The sequence below is a fragment of the Polyodon spathula genome, chromosome 4 (assembly GCF_017654505.1).
Source record: "Polyodon spathula isolate WHYD16114869_AA chromosome 4, ASM1765450v1, whole genome shotgun sequence".
Lineage (NCBI taxonomy): Eukaryota > Metazoa > Chordata > Actinopteri > Acipenseriformes > Polyodontidae > Polyodon > Polyodon spathula.
In genome coordinates, this window is record NC_054537.1 from 58,071,442 (window position 1) to 58,083,163 (window position 11,722).

Consider the following 11,722-nt stretch of genomic DNA (forward strand, 5'->3'; position numbering starts at 1 on the left):
CTTAGTTTTCCCCTTGCAGTCCACCTCACTAACTCATTTTAATAAGATTTTCAAACAGGTGGAGACTGATTTAAACAAATAGCTGCATCTCCCTATCTCACTTCAAGCCTGCATCTCCACAATTAAAACAAATGTACTTCCACACATTAATTTTTTTTAGGTCTATGCTTCTACTCTCTCCTCCTACTGGATATTGGGATAAACTGAACTCCATGGTCTCTAAATTTATATGGAGGGGGAAACACCCGCATCTTAAATGTTCTACCTTGCAGTGTGAGAAATCTGCTGGGGGTTTGTCTTTACCAAACTTTAAGTACTACTTTTGAGCATTTGTGCTTGGCCCGATTACTGTTTGGCTTGACCCTGATGTTCCTGTCTCTTGGCGACCGTTAGAGAAAAACATAGTATCTATATATAGACCTGCTTTATTCTGCTGTTCCTCTCAAGCGATGTAAACTAGGTTTTGGCTCCATAATCTCTCATTTAATTACGATTTGGCACTTAGTGGAAAAACATACAAAATTCCAAATGCAATGGTTGTCTCACTCACCTGTCTCTCATAATTTTGTGTTCCTTTCATGCGGTTGTACCGTTTCATTTCCACAATGGAGCCACAAGGGGATACATACTTTGGCAGATATTTGTAAAGATAAACACCTTTGCACATTCCAAGATCTACAAATACAGTATAACTTACCAGGTATTTATTTCTTCTTCTACCTTCGACTACCTTTGACGTCTTCTACCTTCTGCAATGCATACCTATGGGGTTCCCTGGGGGACAGATTTTCAATCACATGCACTACAAGACATGTTAGACACAAGGGGCAAAACTAAAGGGTTGGTGTCCTCACTCTATGTTCATTTACCTAAGGCATCATACAAACCCTTGGTTAACACCGGAAAATTTGGGGAAATGTTACTGATGTACTATTTTTATTGTTGTAATTGTTATATACTTTCCCTAATAAACATTTGAACACAAAGAAACTATGTCAAGTAGATTGATGTTTTGTCTGATGCAAGTTTGAGTTCCCTTGTCCTTTTAATAATGTGAGGCACAGAACTGCAGTTTCAGAGAAAATAATTATTAGACAAAGGGTATTGGTTTCCAAATAGATAACCTGGACCATTAACTGGACAAACAGCTGCTTGTTTCATAATAATCTCCATAGCAACATCAGATTTCTCCTAAGTGCTGAATTTACCTGGGTAAACATCTATTCTACATGATTCAGAAGATAACATCTGCATCAGGGGATCTTGTTGTCTCCAACGGGCATACACAGTTGAACAAGACGAATAATAATTTCTCCGTTCTCCTTTTAAAAACAACAATTATTGCAAACAGTAACATAGGGTTTATATAATCCCTTATGAGTTAAAAAAAAACAATCCATGCACATACAAAGGGTCCTCATAATCACAGAGCAATCACACATTACCTGAATCGTTAAATACTGGTATAACTTACAGTCGAATGCAATCTGAAACAACAATAGGAGGCTACAAGTGTATAATAAAGGTTTGGTGAAGTTTTTGGTGTAAAATCAAGGCTGTTATTGTGTTCACCATGTAGCCTGTGACAAACAGACATTGCAGGTTCAATAAAACTTATTTTTTAAAGCTCAGCAACTCCCCAGAACTTATAATTTCTCTTGCATGGCTACTATGGATGTCCCTTTAAATTCCTCTCACTGAACCTGCTTTGTTTTTCGAAAGTGGAGCCATTTTTACAGGAGGTTTATTTGAACTTAAATGGGTCAATTTCATTTGTGTTATCATAATCAGTCTGCCTTGTACTTGTCAGATTGGATACAGCTGAAATAACTGACAGAATCGGAATGTTTTTAATTTTTAGAGCAACGTCACTGAGTGGTCAAGGGGCACTACAGGTAGCCATGGAAACCCGCTACCCAGAATAGAGAAGAGCAAGAGAAATTTTGAAGTTCCAGAAACTTCGATAATCAGTCTTTATTTTATATAGCGCCTTTCGTAGTAGACCACCATCACAAAGCACTTTGCAAGATGCAGTGGCAAAAAGAAAACCCAAAATACTTTAATACAGAGAAAAGTAAAATACATGATGTACAGTAAAAAATAAAAATAAAAAAGCATAATACATTAAATACAGTGGAAAGTGCATAATACATGATAGTAGCATAATACATTAAATAGTAGCTGCATCACAGCAGCTAATAGCAGATATCAGGCTTAAAGAGCATGGAAAGCAAAAGAAAACAGGTGGGTCTTGAGAGTTGATTTAAAGGTAGGAACTGTGGGAGCATCACGCACCAAAGCTGGGAGAGAGCTGGATTAAGGAGCTGGACTTTTCAAAACCGGTCAAAGCTCTTTTCCAGGTCATATAAAACATTTATAAAATTCTACATTTCTGGAACAACACTCAAAACTATTTAGAACAATTACAAATATTATAAAAAGGTAAGGTAAAGTGACAATGTGACTTGCTGTGGTAACAAGTAGGCAAGGGAGACAGTCATCTTATCTCAAACCTGCATAGGTAGGGAGCCTGAGGACTGTTCAATGTTTGTTATACATGTGTTTCTTTCAAAACTGCACAGTTAAAATGTATATATTTTTTTTTCCTTAGCTAGAACCACTTTTAATGCAAAGTTGTCAGTCTGACGCAATAACTGTTAAAATATAATGTTGTTTAAGTGTTTTTGCCACTGTGTTATCTGCAATCCCACAAAACACATACAGCTGTTAGTGTTATAGACTTCTGGTTTTAATCTCACCCTCTTTTCTCTCCCCCAAACTATACAGACAAAAACCTTCTCCATGTCTCTCTGACACTCCCAGCTGCTAAGAGCAGTGCTACAAATGTCCAATTTCCTAAAGAGAACACACTATTAACAATGCAATTAAACAACAAACCCCCAACATGACAAGCTCTCTTTTGTGTTGTGTGCCTGCTCCATGTGTTGCTTCCATGTGCCTTTGCCTGATGTCATTTAAGACACTTTTAAAAACGACGAACCTTTATTTCAATAATGCACTTTTCAAATAAACCATCAGCGGAATACTTGTCAGTGTAAAGTGAATAAAGAAGCAGGAGAAGGGTTCTAGGAACTAGCTACTATATTCTAACACATTCTATAGAACTGTAGCCATGGATGGGCTGGTTTGATTTATTTTTGTAGTCAATTGCTTCACACCATGCATAGCCTAGTTCCACAGTTCTATTCTATACCATACATGTCATAGAGTCGAGTACTTTGATTATTTATCCTGCTAGTTAACCCATGTTACTCCGGGTACACCTGAGATATTCAACAGTATACAACCTAGCAGATTGTGCTAAAAGACTAGCAATCTCACTTAAAGGTGCAGTAGCTAATTATTAAAGGATCATTACAGAATCAGGCCAGGGTGGAGACAGCAGCATGACGTTGCAGTCTGTTCTGTCAGGAATTGGGGCTCCCAGTGTCTAGCATCTCTGATTCAAGTAGACCTGGTTTGCATTTTGTATTTGAAAAGCACTGTAGATCGTTTTCTGTTGCATAATTGTATAGGTGGGCACATATTATCGGTGCACCTGGAAGCTCTTGGTAATGTGATTGGATTATCTCCCGTGTTGCACCCAATCCAATACCCAGCATCCTTAGAGGTTTTTGTTAGTAGCATGCCAGTTCCCTGAGAGACACTATCCCAGTGCTGCACTGAAGGGGGAAGCTACGAATACAGTGCTGAGTTCTGAGCAGGTCAGATTTTTAGTTACCTGTCTCCCGAGATGCTTGTGGATCTATAGAAATTAAATTTGATTTCCTTATTCATACACTCTTTAATGATTAAATCTGCATGCCACTCATTAGTTTGTTTTGTACAGTGGCGGCTGTCTACAGACTGGCAGCCATGGTCATCACTGATAGGGAGTCTGTAGTGGGTCCGAAACAGAAGAAATTCCTATGCCTTTTGTGAGGCAAGTCTAAAGTCGAAGGTTGACCCATAACTTGATATTCTGCATTCTGAACATCATGCTCTGTATTCTTAACATGAGCTTTAAATCTTGTGTTGTGAACAGACTTCTGGTAGTCTCCCCATCTGCCAGGCTCTTGGTGGTTCAGTCTCTAACATCTCCACCACTTCTGCCAGGACTGTGTCAGCTTTATAAGTTGACCGTACTGGAGACGGAACATTACCGATACTCTGCCTGTTGTAATGGAATGTATATATAATATATATTATATACTATATAATATATTAGAATATATATATAGATATATTCTATATGGAGAGGAGCTCTCAAAACAATTTGTTGAAATGGAACTCATTATTAAAAAAAAAAAAAAAAAAACCACAACCTGCACTTGGGCTGAAATTTCAAGGTACACATCTCATTTTCAAGTATGATTTTCTGTTTGTATAAATACAAAGCATAAAGCAATGTAGCAGCAATATTAGACCATTGTGATGTTGTTGTAGACAGTGGCACTGGAACATTTTTTATAGTGGGGGTGCTGAAAGCCATTGAACAAAAGTGCAACTCGTGTATATGATGGTAGCAGGTGCACAGCACTTCAACCCAGGGGTTCTACCACACCCCCAGCACCCCCAGTACCAGATCAGTGTAGATCAGTACGTTCTGTTTGTGTCTGTTGTGTGGTGCATCATCAGTGTGTGCCTGTTATCAATACTGTATAGCTGTTCAACTGCAGAACTCTTTACATTAACTGCTCCAATCGAATACTGCATTGAATTTGAACTCAGATTGTACTGATATATGATCAACTGATTTTGCAGCTCTCTTTCAAACACGTTTCTATGACGTTTATCAATGACTGTTTGTTTGTGCCTAGTACTACAGTTGCCTGTGGGAGTGTGTGTGTCAGTACCGCTATAGTGAATGTTTGTGTGTATCAGTACCACTATAGTGAATGTATGTGTCAGTGCCAGAAAGGGGTGTGTATGTGTGTCATCAGTACCACTACAAAATGTGTGTGTGTGTGTGTGTGTGTATGTACCTCTATATAGTGATTGAAAGCTATGCTGTGGTGGCGGGTCGAGGAGGAGCCTCAATGCTTGAGAAGGAGAGGATCAGTCTCTGATTAGCCGCTGCGGTTGATGGAAGGAGCAGCGCTGGATTTGCAGATGAGAGAGAGAGAGAGAGAGAGAGAGAGAGAGAGAGAGAGAGAGAGAGAGAGAGAGAGAGAGAGAGAGAGAGAGAGAGAGAGAGAGAGAGAGAGAGAGAGAGATCGCCCTAATTTCTCCTCAGGTCCAGCACATCAGATGGAGCTCCTGTTGACAACTGAGACGCGCGCTATAGCAATCTGCAGGCACTATTACCGGCACACAGATAGGCAGCTAGACGAGTGTGCGCAAACCTAAAACCAAAACGACATTCTGTGCACATATCTTTTATTTTATTTGATCCTGGATTACAAACTAGTTTATATATATATGTGTGTGTGTATATATATTTGTCTGATCTCTACATCATCTTGTCGTTCCGAGTCCTTATTTTTGAAAAAAAAAAAAAAAACCTACATCTGACTAAGATTTTCTGATACACAAAATGGACTAGAAGATTTATTAGAAAACAAATAAAGGAAATCGACTTCTGAAAAACAGAGACTTACAAAGGAGGCGGTTCGACTATCGGTTTTTGAGAATTCAAGTGGAGACGCATCCATTTGTTGGATGTTTTGTTTTCTGCTCTCGTTGATCTAGCAATAGACATAACTGCGTTTTTTTTTGGGGGGGGGATGTCATTACATTGTTAAACCACGTTGGAGAAAGTGAGTGGAAATCGTCTGCAAGGACATTGTCGCAGTTGGCAGCAGACAGGGCTGTTGCAAATTAGTGGCCGAATCACTCACACCTGTTTGGTGTTCTAACACCGTCAAGCTCCCCATTCATCTCATTATCTACCTGGCGGCTTATCACAGGTATCACTTTTTATGGCGTGAGGATTTATTTCTCAAAAACAAACAACGACAGCCTGAAAAACTACTAGACAAATGCAAGAACTGGGGCTGAACAGTCCTAAAGCTGGGTTTCTGCAATTACAGGTTCGTTTGTTGCTCATAAGTAACAGAACTAGGACCGGGGAGAAAGCCTATTTGTGTTTGTCTTTTGAGAAGTGAATGTGTGTTTTAATTAGACCCAACAACAACATCAACAAAAAGAACATTTAAATGCACAATACTGTTACGCACCCGTGTCTGGCAAGCAATTTGTTTTCTGCATCAGCAGCGGAACCCTTCTTTTGTAGCAAGGGACCAGAGGGAAATTGATTTGTTATTATCTATTAATCGCTTCTCGTACAATTGCTTCCATTCATTAATATGTACACCAGTACAGCTAATAACAATAATCAAAATTTATAGAGCAATCTGCTTCGGCGCCCTCATTACAAGCACTGACGACTGCAACGGCGCTCCCTGGATGGAAACGGAAGACAGGCACACAGTGCTAGAGTAAATAAAACTGAAGGCGGCTGTACCGCTTAGACTCCAGAGAAACAACTCTTGTTGCTTTACACTTCGGTTATTCATTTCAGCTGCAGCCGCCTTGTTGTTCTGGCATGTTTTAACTTAATTGAGAAACAACTCGCTTCCCTTTTTCCATAAAGCAATCCAAAAGGAAATACGTTTATATATATATATATATATATATATATATATATATATATATATATATATATATATAGATATAGATAGATAACTATAGATAGATATAAAAATGGGCACCGTCTTATCTCTCTCCCCCAGCTCGAGAAAGGCCAGTTACTATGATGACGGCTCAGGGTCTCTTAGCCACCACCCGGGGGTCCAAAGCAGCAAGTCTGTAGGCGGTCAGAAAGACAGAAACATCAAGCGGCACTCCATGTTCATCCCGGCCCTGACCTGGAAACGGTTAGTGGCCTCAACCAAGAAAAGGGGCTCCAAAAAAGGCAACGGCGCCCTCAACAACAACAACAACTACCAGAAGGATGTGTCTCACCTGAACGACGAGAATGTCAAGAAGTCTGTGTCCTGTGCTAACCTCTCTAGCTATGAGGGGCAGACCCTGGCGCCGCTTCAGGGCACAAATGGGAAGATCCCTTCTGTCAAGAACGTCACCTCAAGCACTAACTTCCCCTCGGGTGGCTCCCCCAAGCGCGTAATAGTCCAGGCCTCCACCAGCGAGCTTCTCAAATGCCTGGGCGAGTTCTTGTGCGGGCGGTGCTACCGGCTCAAGCACCTGTCTCCTACTGATCCCATCCTGTGGCTGCGTAGCGTGGACCGATCGCTTCTGCTGCAAGGCTGGCAGGACCAGGCCTTTGTAACGCCCGCCAACGTGGTATTCGTGTACCTGCTGTGTCGTGACGTCATCGATGGGGACCTGGTAACCACGGAGCATGACCTGCAGGCCATGCTGCTCACCTGCCTCTACCTGTCCTACTCCTACATGGGCAACGAGATCTCCTACCCTCTCAAGCCCTTCCTGGTGGAATCTGGCAAGGAGGCCTTCTGGGACCGCTGCCTGCGTATCATCAACACGATGAGTGCCAAGATGCTCCGCATCAATGCAGACCCCCACTACTTCACACAGGTCTTTGCTGACCTCAAGAACGAGGGCAGTCACGAGGACATCAGTCACACCCTGGACCGATGAACCCCCTCACCCTGCTACCACCTCGCTGACTCCCCACAACCTCCCTTTAGGCCCATCCAGGTCTGGCCTGGGCACTCCCTGAATTTCTCATCAGGTTGGGCTGCTGCTGGAATTTTGCTTTCAGTAGCTGGAGCTGATCAGTACACTTTTCACTAGTGTTGGAATGCTCATCAAACATTTCTTTGGCATATACATTTTGTTAGATGTTATATTTAATTTAAATATGAATAATCTTTTTTTTTTAATTTAAATTTGTGTTAATATTGTTGTTCTGTTTATTTTTAATTTGTTATATGGTGCAAATGAAGCTTCTTTTATATAACGCTTTAATAAAGCAGGTCAGAATTCACCAGTTTGACAACCCTGTTAACTTCAAGCAGAATTGTCCAAAATGTGGCTTCCCATCCCTCCCTTCTGTCCCTTCCTCCATTCCACCCTACCCCCTACACCCACTCTTTAAATGGCCTAATTATACCTGAATTGGAGACTAGCTGGGTCTTGTAGCGCTTTTACTGTCGCTGGTCCCATGCAAATCTTCTCTTTCTTACAGATGCTTGCTAGGGTTCTGATATTTAAAAAAGGGACAGCTTTTATATGGGGGTTTGGTGCCTCCTAAGCTGAGCCTCTAGCCTCTCTGAATGTGTGCATATGTATTGAATGTATGTGAATGTTGTTGTAAGTATATGGAAGTGTGTGTTTTTTTTAGTTGAGCTTTTCAGCATTCAAATGAGTACTTGAATGTTAAGTCACATGTCCTGTATATATATGTGGTAATGTTGTATTTATTGTGTAACTATGTACATATTTATTTGTGTATGCATTATATATACACTACAGTATGTGTACATGCCATATTATACCTTATGAATGTGTGACTGCATGTATATGTGTGTGAGTGAACGAATGCAGAATATATGTTGTCCCTTTTTTTTGTCAGTTGCACTTATTTGATTCACAACATTTTCACTTGTGAACCAAGCGTGTCTGTGAGAGAGAGCGAGAGATAAAAATGCATCGGAGCTGCTACCATGGCAACATAGATAGCTGCATTATAGAGAGAAAAAGGTATGTTTAGAGCGCTGTGAATTGCATGTCCTGCAGATTACAGCGCTTCACATGCTGTTTCAGAGTGAAGACAAAAGGATGTTAAATGGCACTTCTAATAATAATGATATGAACACTACCCGTTCCTAATTCAAATGTGATCAGTCACCTATTCTCTGTCTCCCACTCCCCACCCCTCCCATATTTAGAAATTAATGATTTTGACTTAGTCAAAGAATATTACAGTGGGTGCCTATACAGGGCCCAAAGTGAGCCTTGGGAACATGATAAGAGCTCCCTGCCATAAACAGATTGCAAGGGAAGCCTTCTCAATTAGCCTGTTAAATGAGTGAAAAAGAAATATGCAGAGCAGGGGAGTCAATGTTCCTTGCTCCATTGCTGTAGCTCAATCCAGGACCTGTGTTTGTCATTGTCCTGCTGGACAGTCTCTTATTAACACCCATGCTGCAGAGCTCTGTGTGTACACTGTACAATAATGCTGTTGTAACTGGCAGCTGCAGAGGCACAGATGTGCTTTAGGTAAACCATGTTATTCCAGAATAGAAGATCCTTTATAGCCTTGCCACAGTTATCAAAGGCACTAGAGGAGCAGGCAAGTCATTATCATGCCACTGATTGATGTGATTAATACTTTTTATTAAAATGCTTTAAGAACATCTGTAATTCCTCAGACATAGAACATTGTCTATTGTCCCAATATACTGGGTGGATCTAACAGTGTCTTCTGGCCTGTTTATTATAGGGTTAGATTCAATCCACACTATTTATATCTGTAACTGTAGCTGTGATCAAATCAACCTTAAACAATTACACAAACAGTAGAGTGAATCTAGTGTTATCTGAAGGATATCCTCTGAGGAAAACTGTGTTGCTCTGTGCTATTCTGTGTTGCTCTGTGCTATAACTGAAACAGCCAGTGAGACAAACTCCTTCATTGTACCAAGTAGAAAATGCCAGTATTGTTGAAAAACTGGACCGTTGTTAGTACAACTGGAATACTGCAGTCTGTGTGTGTGTGCCTCTCCCAGTCTTTCTGTGTAAGGAGTAAGGGGGAGGGGGGCTGAGTTTGACACTACGAACCAGTCTGTACAGCTAGTGGGGACACCTCTGTCTTTAGTAAGTGCGCTGTTGAAAAAACAAGTTGTTTCTCTGTAACTGCCATCGCTCTGTGAGTCTTGGTGACTTTGAGTTTGCTGCTATATTATAACTGATCAATACACTTTTGTGTGCATGTGAGTGTGTGCGAGCGTGAGAACATGTGTGTCTGTGTGCGTGCGTGATCCAAAAGTACTGTGTAAATACATTGCTGTATAATGAAAACTACATCTTGCTACTGTGACAGTGTGCATGCCAGCAGATGTATTCAATGTGTTCTAATTTTGTTGTAGATTAAATTACATTTAAATGTTTGGTTTGTTTAAGAAAAAAAACAAAAACAAAACACTGGTTCATCTCTTTTAGGGGAAGATGTAAAGATATTGCTATCAGTGTTATTAAAGTTTGTATGTGAGCGAACAAGTTTACTTTGCGCCCGTGCTCCTACAAGGGCTCTTGTACTGTTCTGAAGAGCAGACAGGGGCTTTGCTAATTAAATCCAATTTACTTATTTCATCCTCATTTTGAAAAACGCGTTTTTCTATAAAAAAAAAAAAAAAGAGTCAAACTAATGTTTTTTGGGGTGTAATCTTGTAACTGTGCTGCGAATATGTGACACCTCATGCAACTTCACATGTACTGGAGGCCATTGTTTTGTTTTTCTTTCTTCCTGTTCTGTCACTTCCTCTTCAAGTTATGGTTGCCCATATGTTTGTGTGACAGCCGGTTATGAAATCGAGCTGCACACAGCAGTTTTAGGAAACCAGAAACATTGAAAGTTAATTCTTTTGAAAATAAATTATTTCTGCGCTGCTTGTTCCCAGTTTCTAACAGGGGTACTGTAAAGAGGGGGTGCAACATTGTATCAGTTTGTAGCCCCTAGGGATTGTTTAGTGATCCCTGCTGCTGTCTTCTTTTAACGTGACGCTTGGTTTACTCACTAAACCAGGAGATTACTGTTAGGACCATTTAGTAAACCAGACACTGCTCGATTATAGATGCAATAGGGTCACCGATTCCCATACAGATCAATAGCTGTCACTTGTACAGCAATCCACAATTGTGAATGTTGTGGGCAGCCTGTAAATTTGCTCTGTCAGTAGGAGTCTGGGGGGAGACCAGGATTGGGGCCTGTTTTATGGGTCCCTTGCCTACTCGGTCTTGTTACCAGGGTTACCTGTGATGATGATGATGATGATGATGATGATGATGATGATGATGAAGCTATGAACGTGTACAGTGGCTTTTGTGAAGTCACTGGATTCTTTGTCAAGAAAACTTGAAAAAACTTGAATAAAAAAAAAAGATGTCACAGTTTGTTTTGTTTTTGTCATTGAATTCCAATTCAAAGGTTTTTTTTATTTTTATTCAATAAACTGTCAAAACAAGACAGTGTCCTTGCTGTTATTGAGAAAGAGTGCCTGAGAGCCACCCACAGCTGAGAAACTCAGCTCTCTTGGTGTGACATCTTAAAATAATGATGAAGTTTGAGCTGGGAGGCGCGCATTAGTTTTCAGAATTTCAGTGAAAATGGGAACTGCTGTGTAGTTTGTGTCCTGTAAAATAGTCCAGAACTGAGCTGTCAGAAATTAACATTTTGATATGAATTGTAATATTTCTTCTAAGTAAAAACGCATATATTTTCACCTTCAAATGACAAGAGGTCTGAACCTCTTCTTGCACACCACGTTCCTTTTACACCTTTTCTCAACTTATTTCAGGCATGGGAATCACATGACACGTGAAAATAAAAGAAGGGAAGAAACCACTAACAACCTGAGAGGGTTCATATAACTGCTGTACTGTTTTATAATATTTAATCACGAGATACTGAGATAAGGGAAAGGACAAGGAGTTATAGGATAGGAATTCTGTCTACATCTGATGGTCAAAACAAATTATTTACTTATTTTTTCCAAGTGTATCCAATCCTATGTAGACC

General features: G+C 40.4%; 1 protein-coding gene across 2 annotated transcripts; it reads left to right on the forward strand.

The window, feature by feature from the left end:
* Positions 1–5,212: 5,212 nt before the first annotated feature.
* On the forward strand, positions 5,213–11,137 carry LOC121314666 (cyclin-dependent kinase 5 activator 1-like). 2 transcript variants are annotated; one of them, XM_041248150.1, is made up of 2 exons: positions 5,213–6,032; positions 6,735–11,137. In XM_041248150.1, the coding sequence occupies exon 2, from the start codon at positions 6,850–6,852 to the stop codon at positions 7,618–7,620; it is 771 nt and encodes a 256-aa protein (XP_041104084.1). In that variant the 5' UTR covers positions 5,213–6,032; positions 6,735–6,849; the 3' UTR covers positions 7,621–11,137. The 2 variants fall into 2 exon arrangements, with proteins under 2 accessions (XP_041104084.1, XP_041104082.1); XM_041248148.1 differs by having other exon boundaries at positions 5,213–11,136.
* The last annotated feature ends 585 nt before the right edge of the window (positions 11,138–11,722 follow it).